Source organism: Genypterus blacodes, unplaced genomic scaffold, assembly GCF_046128005.1.
Source record: "Genypterus blacodes isolate CSIRO-AG114 ecotype Tasmania unplaced genomic scaffold, CSIRO-AGI_Gbla_v1 ptg000159l_1, whole genome shotgun sequence".
NCBI classification, from domain to species: Eukaryota; Metazoa; Chordata; class Actinopteri; order Ophidiiformes; family Ophidiidae; genus Genypterus; species Genypterus blacodes.
This window is the reverse complement of record NW_027466960.1, coordinates 215001-227500: the sequence shown is the minus strand read 5'-3', so window position 1 is coordinate 227500 and position 12500 is coordinate 215001. Positions and strand designations below refer to the sequence as shown.

General features: G+C 46.6%; 1 protein-coding gene and 1 long non-coding RNA gene across 2 annotated transcripts in view; both read right to left on the bottom strand.

The window, feature by feature from the left end:
* LOC143013844 (serine/threonine-protein kinase BRSK1-like) overlaps window positions 1-6758 on the bottom strand; it is a 12589-nt gene extending 5831 nt beyond the window's left edge. The window contains exons 1-13 of the mRNA XM_076167541.1: window positions 6589-6758; window positions 6067-6477; window positions 4240-4334; window positions 3901-3986; window positions 3507-3647; window positions 2864-2980; window positions 2613-2646; window positions 2454-2522; window positions 2030-2176; window positions 1499-1530; window positions 1254-1418; window positions 297-394; window positions 1-30 (exon numbers count right to left, since the gene is read on the bottom strand). The exon at window positions 1-30 is cut by the window's left edge and continues 121 nt beyond it. Of these exons, the coding sequence (XP_076023656.1) occupies window positions 1-30; window positions 297-394; window positions 1254-1418; window positions 1499-1530; window positions 2030-2176; window positions 2454-2522; window positions 2613-2646; window positions 2864-2980; window positions 3507-3647; window positions 3901-3986; window positions 4240-4334; window positions 6067-6154 (1102 nt within the window). The 5' untranslated portion in view covers window positions 6155-6477; window positions 6589-6758. The remainder of the gene's footprint in view (window positions 31-296; window positions 395-1253; window positions 1419-1498; window positions 1531-2029; window positions 2177-2453; window positions 2523-2612; window positions 2647-2863; window positions 2981-3506; window positions 3648-3900; window positions 3987-4239; window positions 4335-6066; window positions 6478-6588) is intronic.
* Window positions 6759-11712: 4954 nt separating this feature from the next.
* The window catches only part of LOC143013843 (uncharacterized), a 1953-nt gene continuing 1165 nt past the window's right edge, over window positions 11713-12500 (bottom strand). Inside the window, exons 2-4 of the long non-coding RNA XR_012965225.1 lie at window positions 12385-12472; window positions 12194-12304; window positions 11713-11994 (exon numbers count right to left, since the gene is read on the bottom strand). This is a non-coding gene — a long non-coding RNA (uncharacterized LOC143013843). The remainder of the gene's footprint in view (window positions 11995-12193; window positions 12305-12384; window positions 12473-12500) is intronic.

Here is a 12500-nt window from a genome sequence, read left to right as displayed (position 1 = left end):
TGGGAGAGTCCACGCGCTTCCTGGGTGGGTCTATGAGAACACAGATTCTGCCTTACAGGTCCAATAAGGTAAGAGGATCTATGCGGGTTGATTGATAAGTTGTGTGCCTGACACATCATGAAGTTTTAGAGGTACAAATGAATGTGCAGTGATTCTGTATTTGTACGACTGTAACAAGTTCACATTCAACAAATTAATTTCCTTAAAATCATTAAATGTTGCTATCATTAAAATCATTAAAAACTGCTAGCGTATCACTTAAAGAAGTAATAGATTTCAAGAACGGCTTTTCTCACCAACATCATTTCTAGGGGGCAGCTCCTCATCCTCACAGCTCGGGTATCGCTCCTTCCTGTCCAACAGTAGGTAGTAGATCATCTTCTCCTGGTTCTCTCTGGACAGAGAGAGACAAGGGTAAACAGGAAATCCAGCAGAACCACTTCCTGATAGCTTTGAATGTGAGTGTGTGATCATGCAGGATGCAAGGCACCCATGAAGCGCTCTGTAACTACGTTTACATGCACACAGTAGCTCGGTCTGTAGAAGGTATGACACATGTGATCCACTGACATGTTTACATGAGCTGTGTTCATTTGTCATCCATTTTTAATCACATACAGGAAACACAAGCAGATCCATTCAGCAGATCCATTCCTCTCTTCATGCATGTAGAAGCGCCTGAAATGTTGTTATCGTCCAAATGGTAGTCTTTAAGAAAATGTCTGCATTTCTGTATATTTCATGTTGTCTCTCTCTACAGGGGGATTCCTTGTCTTTCTCTTGAGTTCACCCATGTCTGTTGAGATTAGCCTCTACACTATGCTTTGTTTCAACATGTCCTCTCCATCTCCTCTTCTGTTCTCCAGCAGCTCCTCTGCTGCACAGCTCCCTTTGCTCCTCTTCTTCACATGTGGACCCTCAGACGTCTCCACTCTTCCTCTCTCTGTCCTCTTACTCTTTTTTATCTGTTGCTTTGCGTCTATTAGAGCTGTAACTTCTTCTTTTCTCGTTCACTTCAACAAAAACCAAACACGTCAAGCTTCTGGAAACATCTGTCACCTCCAACCAGAACATCAGACAGAGACCTCATGTCCTACGAAGCCACGGAGATGGACAGTGATGATTTACTTCTTTATGGACTCAACACTCAATCCAACACAAGCGAGTGTACAGACTTTAGGGATATTGTGTTTTGTGAGCACAGTGCAGGTCACATGGGACAGAGGTGCAGTGCAGATGTTTGATGTACTCACTCCTCACTTGCTAGGTCCTGTGTGAGTTTGACTCTGTCTCTGAAGCAGCCTAATGAGGACATGCTCTCCAACACGTCGGGGTCCAGATCCGTCAGGGACACAATCCGTCTCACACACACCCGCCGAGGGAGTGGCTGCTCTGGGCAAGGCTCGTTACGCCCCCCCCTGTCACAGATAATCAAGAACACAATATTAGAAAATTATATTTGGTCCAGAAATAATAAGTGAAATAAGAATGTACTTACTGGTACCAGGGATGTTTCTGTATCGCTTCTAACTGTAATCAACAAACAGATGTGGCCATTATTGACACATTTAACAAAATAATTCTTCCTGCTTCTAAGAAAAAGGAAAGACAGACAGACAGACAGACAGAAAGACAGACAGACAGACAGACAGAAAGAAGGTCAGAGGGAAGGAAGGCAAAAGAAAACAGACGGATGGATGGATGATGGATGATGGATGATGGATGGATGATGGATGATGGATGATGGATGATGGATGATGGATGATGGATGATGGATGATGGATGGATGATGGATGGATGATGGATGATGGATGGATGGATGATGGATGATGGATGGATGATGGATGATGAATGGATGATGGATGGATGATGGATGATGGATGATGGATGATGAATGATGGATGATGGATGATGGATGATGGATGATGGATGATGGATGATGGATGGATGATGGATGATGGATGATGGATGATGGATGATGGATGATGGATGATGGATGGATGATGGATGATGGATGATGGATGATGACCGTCAGCCTCTTTTCCGGGTGGACGTGGATCATTCCTCTCAGTAAGGCCTGGCAGTCCTGAGGGATGAAGTGCGGCATGTGGAAGACTCCACTCTTCACCTTCTCCAGGAGCTGACGAAGGTTATCATGGTCAAAGGGTAAGGCACCCTGGGGGAAGGGGGCGGAGTAAAGTGAGTGTGCTAGCTTCACTTTAGATTTAGCATTAGCTCTGCTCCAGCTTAGCTCTAAGCATGTCAAACTTTGGAGTACGAATCAAATCTTCACTCCAAAAGTTTCACTCCTGAGCTCACCTTTGACCCGACTGTATTTGAAGCACATTTATCTTATAGATGATTATTATTGGGTTGGTGCCTTATGATTTTAATGCTGAGGTGCTAAATGGAGCACAGAGTTTACAGGGTTAACATGAGGAGGATTTTCTCACCACGAGAAGAGCAAAGAGGATGACTCCACAACTCCAAACATCTGCCCGACGACCGTCGTACTTCTCCCCCTGAGACGTCAACACAGACAGACAGTTTGGAGTTGCACACACGCACACGCACACGCACACGCACACGCACACACACACACACAAACTTACCCGAATGACCTCTGGACATGCGTAGTGTGGAGATCTATGAAGGAACAATAAAAACATTGCTGTGATTCAACCAAAAACAAACAAGTCACAAACATATCACAAATCCAGCACCCAACCTCCCATACACATACACACTCACACACAAGCACCATGAGGGTTCTGTTATGGTTCATGACTTTGCATGTTCCTGTGTTGTGTCATGTTTCTGTGTGTGAGCCTTGGGGGCCCAGAGGGTTCAGATGTGACCTCACCCACAGCTCGTCTCCAGCAGGCTGTCCCCCACCTGCAGCGAGGCCATGCCGAAGTCTGCCACCCTGATGTTGTTCTTCTCATCCAGGAGAAGGTTCTCCGGCTTCAGGTCCCTATGACTGGACACACACACACACACACACACACACACACACACACACACACACACACACACACACACACACACTTGTATCTCATGGGTGGACATTGTATTATTTCCTTAAAGTCAAATATTACAGGTGCTATTTTACTTCAAAAGACAAACCATGAGGCCAATAAATGAGAGCTGCGATTGGTCCAACTATCACATCACTTTCTCGTGAACAGCCAGTGGGTGGAGCTCTACCAGCCTCTTGGTCTTATGTCTTAGAAGTAAAATGGAGTCTTACCCTGTCAGGTAAGAGAGTAACAGCAATGAACCGTCACAACAATGCTGAAAAAAACTAATGGACTCAAATGAATTCCATTTAAGGCCCCAATGTAAAAACACAGCACAGACAAAAGACCAAAGGCTGTGAAGACATCAACACTTATGAAGCAGCATAACCCTGAAGTACTCTGTGGCCTTCAGGAATACCAGCGGCGTGTTTGAACACTCAAAACATCGCACAGCAGAGTGAGCAGAGTGTTACAGATGAGACGGACCATATGGAGTGACTGTGGCAGAAGTCCAGAGCGGAGATGATTTGTTTGAAGAACTTCCTGGCCTCTTTGGGAGTCAACCTGCCCTTCTTCACCAGGTAGTCAAACAGCTCTCCGCCCGACACGTGCTCCAACACCAGATATCTGCACACACCACACACCACACATGTCACACATGCTCCTTCCAAGGTTTGTGTCTCAGGTGTGGATGACTTAGACTCGACTTGAACTGGACACCTAGATACATGGAGTCTTCACATCATCTTCACATCATGACTTCCAGGACTCAATTAAGAGTTTAAGAGAATTCAGAGAATCTAATCTTCCCCGTACACCTATGGATCATTTTGTTTGGTAGATAAGAGGAAGAGAACAAGAGGAAGATGACGATACTCACAGGTATTTGTTATTCTCATAGACGTCATGGAGCTTCAGAACGTGAGGATGTTCGATGAGTTTCAGAATCGCTATTTCTCTCTCCACCTTGACGATAGGGAGGGAAGAGAAACATTATGAAGAAAGAAAGAAAGAAAGAAAGAAAGAAAGAAAAGAAGAAAGAAAGAAAGAAAGAAAGAAAGGAAGAAAGAAAGAAAGAAAGAAAGAAAGAAAGGAAGGAAGAAAGAAAGAAAGAAAGAAAGAAAGAAAGAAAGATAGAAAGAAAGAAAGAAAGAAAGGAAGACAGAAAGAAAGAAAGAAAGAAAGAAAGAAAGAAAGAAAGAAAGAAAGACTTGTGTACCTTCATGAGAACAGATTCTGAGAGTTTTTCTCTGTTGACGATTTTGATGGCGACTTTCTGCCCAGTTATACAATGAACACCCAACTTCACCAATCCTGAGGAGGTAAAGAAACAGAGAGACACACAGAGAGAGAGAGAGAGAGAGACAGAGACAGAGACAGAGACAGAGACAGAGACAGAGAGACAGAGATAGAGACAGAGACAGAGAGAATCATAGACAGCAGAGACGTATGGCTCAGGCTCACAACTTATCAATCAGTGTTACACTCAGAAACAGTTTGCTCCTTCAAACTAAATGACTAAAAACAAAACCAGCTGTTGTAGATTGCATGAAGGATGATTGATAAATTGTGATCCTAGTATGAGATCTTGGATGGATTATTATCCCAGGTCAGTCAGATCCTCCTGCCCTGTGACCTTTGTTCTGTGTGTCTCCTCTGCTGTGCTCTGAAGCTCATCGCTGTGTCAAGCTCATCAAGCTCATCAAGCTCATCAGTTTCAATTTCAACTGTTAGATATTAAACAGAGTCAATATTTATCATCCAGTCGGACCGTTCCCATTGAACACAGAGGACGTTCCGGGACCGTTAGCCATTGGGGGCCAAGCTGACAGAAAGAGGTCATAAACATATGTAAGGTGGGGATTTGCACTCAGACTGGTGCTGGAAACGTGGAGGACAGGAAGTTCCATCACAACAAACAGCTAGCAGAGCTACTGTAATGGTCCCTGCTTTGTTTTCTCTAAAGTCTCGCTTGAGGTCAAGAGGTTTAGTGAGATTTGTGTTTTTCAGAGTGTGAACTGTAGATTAATGGCGTGGGGTATTTCACATGTTCAGCATCTCATAAGATGTGTAGAAATGTAGTACTCTACTCCTATATTCATCAAACACCAGAGGCATGATGTTGCTTAAACGTTCCATCTTGAACCTTCCTGTCATGCTTGTGGTCCAGACAGTGGTGAGGCCCCGCAGGTCTGGGTCAGGACCTCTCACACCCTCCGGATTCCCTGTTCTCACCGTTGCTGATTTCGCTAACATTTGCTGGGAAATGTTGTTTAAATAACACCTAGTTATCCGATTACGGTTGCCATAGGAACAAGCAGAATTTAAATTTTGAGTTTTACTACCAAGCACCCAGGCGCTAGAATCCAACGACAAAATCTCAGCAGGCATGAAAGTGTTAATGTTTCAGCATTAACATTTGCCTTACAAGTTTGGTCCCAGGAACTTCCTACGCCAAGGAAAAATTACGGGAAACCTTTAAACTGAACTGACAGACGGGTCAGGAGCCTGGAGGCATTTAAACAGGGAGAACGCCTTGAGGCCGCAGCAGCTCCGCCCCAGGATCAGCTGATGGTGACACACTCAAATGGGCGTGTGCAGGAGCCAAACAGCATCTCTGTTGACGGACCCAGCAGAGCCACCAGAGGGCAGTGTTGATTTTCAGACACTTGAAACAGGAAGTGAAGCCGTGAGTGGGGCTCACAGGGCAGCGTGGCGCCTGGTGGTCCAGAGGAAGCACCAGTGTAAACGTGCACCACTATGAGGGAGAATCATGTCAGGGTCCATCTGCCTCACACTGACTGACTGACCCTGAGGTCACCTGGACATAAGAAGCATCACTCACTCTAACTTTAGAAGGAAAAGCTTGGGTTGAGCTCAGAACAGCCAAATGAAAGTTGTAGTTGTAGAATTTGGTGGATTTTTATGACGAATGATGAAACATGTTGCATAATCACACGACTAAAATAGACTAGAATGGAAGTATGAAAGTATCACGTGTGTGACCAGCTGCTCCGGGCTGTAAAGGGTCAACATGAGGTCATACCTGTCTGTCCCTTGCCGAGGGTCTTTTCCAGCCGGTAAGGCCCCACATACTGGCTGGACTGAGCCGGCGTCTGCTCCTTGCTGCTCATCTTTCACAGTTCCCCTCTTCCACAAAGTCACCAGGAGAGGAAGCAGTATTCCAGACAAGAGGAGAGAAAAGGAGAGGAAAGAAGCAGAGGAGAGGAGGAGGAGTGGTGGTGCTCTAGACCAGGGCCCTGCAGGATCCTCCCATGCGCTCAGTCCGTCATCCAAACGGCTCCAGATTCCCCAAATAAAGACTTTTCCGGTCTCAGTGCCACAGCAGCATCTTTGGGAGTGAAGAGCAGGACGTGTGATGAAGATGAAGATGAAGTCCACAGCAGATTGATCCTGTGTGTTGAGCCGGAGCAGAGAGGAGAAATCTCTCCCCGACCTGCACAGGGAGGAAACTTATTGATTTACTCTCAGATATCCACAGTCAGAATGGCCTGATTGAATCCATTCACTGATCGATATCTGGGACCCTCGTCCTCCTCTTCCTCACCACTTGCTTGAGACTAAACGGCTAATTACATCCAAAAATGTTTCCTCCTGACAGACATTCCTGCTGGGTTTGGCCAGGATGTGGTTTGTGCAGAATAGATCATCAGTACCAGCAAGAAGAATGGCTTTTCCAATATCCGGTGCACACTTTGGCTCCCCCCTCCCCCTCCCTCCCCCTCCCTCCCCCCGGCCCTGCATCAGGAAGCAGAGGAAGAGGAGCAGCCGAGACAGGCGGGCGGGCGGGCACAGCGCACCGACGCTCCCTGTGCGGGCTGAGAGCGGGATCAGCGCTCGGTCCTGCGGTGGTGGATCACGGGTCTGCACGACACTGCTCGACTCCCCTTCCTCTTCCTCCTCCTCGTCTCTCTCATCATCACGTCATCGCGTCTCCTTCTCCTCCTCTACGCACAGAGAAGCACAGGTTTTGGGTAAATGTCCTCCGGAGCGGTCGAGAGAGGAAGGCGTCAGGGTGTTAGGAGGGAGGATCCATCATCATCATCATCATCATCATCATCATCCCTCGGCTGACCGTCATATCCCCCCCCCCCCCCCCTTAAATCTGTGGTTCTCAAACTGAGCTGCACGGACCAGCAGTGCCGCTGTTTGTCTTTGGGTTTGTCATCTTTGGGTGTCACGCTGATTGTTTACGTCTGCTGCTTCCTGTTTTCTTTTCTGTTCAGATTAAAACTGTGAACACAACACAAAGAGCAGATGTTTGTGTAGAACCAACATCCAGTTGACCTTTCACAATTAAAGCACTATGATTATTTCTTGATTAGGAAGGAACAGCAGGAAGTGCTCAGCTAGCTACAGCACTGTCTTTACAATATGTGAGACCAGGTCAGTGGCGCCATCTGGTGGATAGATAGATAGATAGATAGATAGATAGATAGATAGATAGATAGATAGATAGATAGATAGATAGATAGATGGATGGATGGATGGATGGATGGATGGATGGATAGATAGATAGATAGATAGATAGATAGATAGATAGATAGATAGATAGATAGATAGACAGATAGATAGATAGATAGATAGATAGATAGATAGATAGAGACAGAGAGAGAGAGACACAGAGACAGAAAGACAGAGAGATAGAGACAGAGAGAGAGAGAGAGAGAGAGAGACCTTCAGCAGCTACAGAACTCTATCCAGAGCTTATTGATTTACATTCATATCTCCTAAACTAAAAGAGAGAGAGATCATTCAGTCACTTTAAGAGGTCAGATGAGACAGCAGGTTTGGATCCCATGGTGACGCCCTCGAGTCCTTTGTTGTTGTTCTTGTTAGTCTACATTCGATTCACTTACAGGAAAAAGTCACAGAACAATGAAGTGACGAACATAATATACATGTGACATACATGACTCATGAGTCAGAGTGCACAGACCTGCTTATATGAGACATGTCTTACTGCTGCTGGACCACGGGAATGGATCAGCACACGTACACACACACACACACACGTACACACACACACGTACACACACACACACCACCGTCTCTACAGAGGAAGACAGACAGACAGAAAGAGAGACAGACAGACATAGAGAGAGACAGACAGAGACACAGAAAGATAGAGAGACAGCCAGACAGACAGAGACACACACAGAAAGAGAGAGGGAGAGAGACAGTGACAGAGAGAGAGACAGAGACAGAGACAGAGTGACACACGCAGACACACACAAAGAGACAGACGGAGAGAGACAGAGAGACACAGAGACAGACAGACAGAGAGACACACAGAGAGAGACACACAGAGAGACAGAGAAAGAGAGAGAGAGAGAGAGAGACAGAGAGAGAGAGAGATGGTGCGTCTGATTGTACAGGTCTACATGTGTTTGTCTGTCCTGTGAGTCCTGAGCTCAGCAGGACGATGTCACACAGTTTGACACATTTGAATGTTTGGTACTTTGAGCCAACAGGTGACTTTATCTTTAACATCTGTGGAATGCAGGTCATGATGATGAGGAAGTAAAAACTTGTTTCCGAGAAAAGGAGGAGCTGATGGTGAATTGTTTCATCATTTAAGAGCGAGTGAAAGGTAGAGCACCTGCAGACAGACAGGCTGGGGGACAGGAGGACACGGTGAGACGGTGAGTCCGAAATTGAGATAAGGATGTCATTGGTGTGGAATTTGCAATAATATTATTATACAAGTCTTTATTCTCATAATGCTGGATTCCAGTCTTTTACCCGGTGAGAGCGACAGGAAGTTGAAATGTTTCAACCTTTTCTGCTCATTCAGCACGGCGGTGACAACGATCCCAACGTTGTTATTCTTGGGTCAAAGATGAACTTATTTTTTGTTTCTAATGTCAACATGTGAATCCAGCATGTGGACTCAGTGATGATTGATCATCGGGTGCTGAGACTCTCACCTTCTGTCCTAGACTTCAGCTGGTTTCAGACATTTTCTAGAAATGAGCTTCAGGTTGGTGTTTGTTTTTTGGGAAACAGGCTGACGTGAGCTGAAGAGTCCTGCAGGCGATCAATTCTGACCCAAGCACCAACCAATCAGTGGCAGGTTTCCTTTCCAGCTGAAGCTTTTTCGTCTTTTTCCCACGTGAAGTTTGACAAGAATTCTGCTGCCAATATGGCAAAACAAAAGTCTTACAACTACTACTAATACAAATTCAAAAAAGGTACAAATACAAGATAATTCATGTTCTAGCCGACCAGCTTCATTGCTTTGTGTATTTACACATTCATTCTAAGTGTGATTGCTGTGTGAACCCTTGGTACAGTACTTCATGGTAACCCTACGTGACCCCCATCTGAAACCAGAACTCAGTCCAGGAGAGCCGGCGCATCAGTTTTAGAGTAATCCTGCCGATAAAACAAACAAACCAACTGACACACAGATGAAAACATAATGCAGCCTTCCACATGAGTCAGCTGTTCTCCAGCTCCAGTGGAAGTAGGAGGTGAAAGTTAGTTAGAAAGTGTCAAGTTTAAAGCCACAAACAGACAGAAGCTACATGTTAATCATCACATCGTCGCTCGTCCATCTCCTTCATTTCACTGAGCCGTGTGCATCTGTAAAACAAAACAAGCTGATCAAGCAGACAGAACAAAGCCGCCCAGACCGCAGCTCCTGCATTGTTCATCAATCAAGTGTTTTGTGCCAATATTTGTGTTTGTTTCACACAGTGACGACAACATGAAGCTCGTCTTTGTAAACTCGCTGGTGATTGTGCTGGCACAAGTGATTGTGCTGGGTGCGGCAGAGACCACAACTACAACCCCAACGACCACAACAACCGCTGCACCCACAACGACCACAACTGCTGCACCCACAACGACCACAGCCGCACCCACAACAACCGCTGCACCCACAACAACCACAACAACTGCTGCACCCACAACGACCACGACTACAGCCGCACCCACAATGACCACAACTGCTGCACCCACAACGACCACGACTACAGCCGCACCCACAACGACCACAACAACCGCTGCACCCACAACGACCACAACTGCTGCACCCACAACGACCACGACTACAGCCGCACCCACAACAACTGCTGCACCCACAACGACCACAACCGCTGCACCCACAACGACTACAGCCGCACCCACGACCACAACAACCGCTGCACCCACAACGACCACGACTACAGCCACACCCACAACGACCACAACAACCACTGCACCCACAACGACCACGACTACAGCCGCACCCACAACGACCACAACTGCTGCACCCACAACGACCACGACTACAGCCGCACCCACAATGACCACAACAACCGCTGCACCCACAACGACCACAACAACCGCCACACCCATGACAACCACTAATACAGCCGCACCCACGACGGCCACAACAACTGCCACACCCACGACTACAGCCGCATCCAGGACGACCCACACTTCGGTCATCCACGCAGTGCCAATCTGGCATCCCTGGCATTTCTTGAAACCTAGGCCAACCTGGCATCCCTGGACACCGTGGCATCCCTGGCGTCCCTGGCATCCCTGGCATCCCCGGACACCTCGACCAGTCCCACGTGGGAACAGTCTGACTGTGAATGTGAAACACGGCCACAGACTGCAAACTGCAAACTTGGGATTTAGAACAACGCTTAACACCTATGTGAAGGTGAACTCCCTCTTCCTCTTCACTGCATTGACAGCCTAGTGGGTGGGGATGACCAATAGACGGTGGGTGTTTCTATTCCATCTTCTAATCTTATGTCATTTTATCTCATTTAGGTTCAAAATGGCGCTTCATCTCATCAGACCAGATATGTCTACGGCAACAGCAACCCGTACTGGGCACAGAGTTTTCTCTTCAGTCCCGTCTCCAACATTCTGGTGGTGGAGGTCTGGAACCACCACGGCTACTATGCTGAAAATCTACTAAAGCGATGTGTGATCCACCTCTACCCGAGGTCGATCAACCGAGTGTTGTTCTGCAGTGTGGGGCATGGATTTGTCCAACTCAATTACACCTGGAGATAACGGGATATTCAGGGAAATCCTCCTAACTGCCTCTGTGAAAAAATCTCATCTCATCTTATCAAGAAGATCCATTAACTACATTTAATCAGCTTGTACCCGTACTTGCTCTTGACAATAAAGTTGAATCTAATCTAATCTAATCTAACTCACTGACGGTTTCACAGATTTTTCTCTGGTAAATACAAATAAAACCTTAACAATTAAAGAGATAACAAAACGTTGTCCTTGTTATTGTTTTCTTTCTCTGCCATGTTTAGCTTTACAACTGCAGCGGGTAAAGTGTTTTTACTTCATCACAGGAAATGATTCTCCTGTCATTACAAACCTGCCAAGTCGAGCTCCGCCCAGCAGACCATAAAATCCAGAGTTGACATTCACTGAAAAATCACTACTGATAGTTGTGTGTTCACACTTCACTTACTGCAGACAAACCCATAACAAAGTTAAATAGAGTTAATGACATTTAGACATCTTCTTTTTAACTTTAGGCTGTGTGTGTGTGTGTGTGTGTGTGTGTGTGTGTGTGTGTGTGTGTGTGTGTGAGCCGCTACATGTGGGAAACATTTTGAATACAATGAAAAGCAGTCAACAATCAGAAAAACCCAGTTGTCTTCTCTTCCAGACACCAAAAATAAAGAAGTCAGAACATGGCTTTGATTTTATACCAAGTAAGTGATTCTTTAATTCTAAGTATTCATCTCAAGTCGACAGAAGACATCACAGCCAATCGGCTCCCTGGAATCATCTACCAGTCGTTGGACACCAACCAGAAAGGGAGGAGGGAGGGGGGAGGTGTGGTTACTGCCGGCAGATCCCAGACTGGGCCCAGGTCGCCGTGATCCTGCGGTCATCATCATGTTCATCGCCATGGTTCAGTCCAGTGCTGATGTGCAGAAGAGAATGCTGGGAGCTGGGAGGGTTCAGTGCTTTGAATCTAGCAGAGGTGAGAGGTAAGAGGGGAGAGGAAGTGAGGGCGGGCCATGGTGGAGGCTAACGTACGGCCTGGAGGACATCAACACGCCAACTCAACCAGCGGGTCTCACCATAACGCCCAAACACTTCAGACCTTTATGTGAAATTTCCTTCTCACATTCACGCACAAAAGGAAAAAGGAAATGATGTAATGTCCTTACGTTTGAGGTCAGAGGGCGGCGATTCATGGTGAGGGCTCAGCAGCACTCTGCACACAGGCGACGAAGGCCTCCAGCACGTCTTTACACGCCTCAGCGCCGCCGTCTGCCACGCTGCACACACAGGTCAACACACACACTCAAGTCATTCTTATCTGAATTTGGATCAGTTGGAATTTGAGTCTCAAACATACCATTTGTCCAGGTCGGCCTTGATGGCGGCACAGGCAGCAGGGACGGGGGCCTCAGCAGGGGCAGCGGGGGTCTCAGAGTCCGACATGTCTGAGGAATGTGTGTGCACAACAGAGGG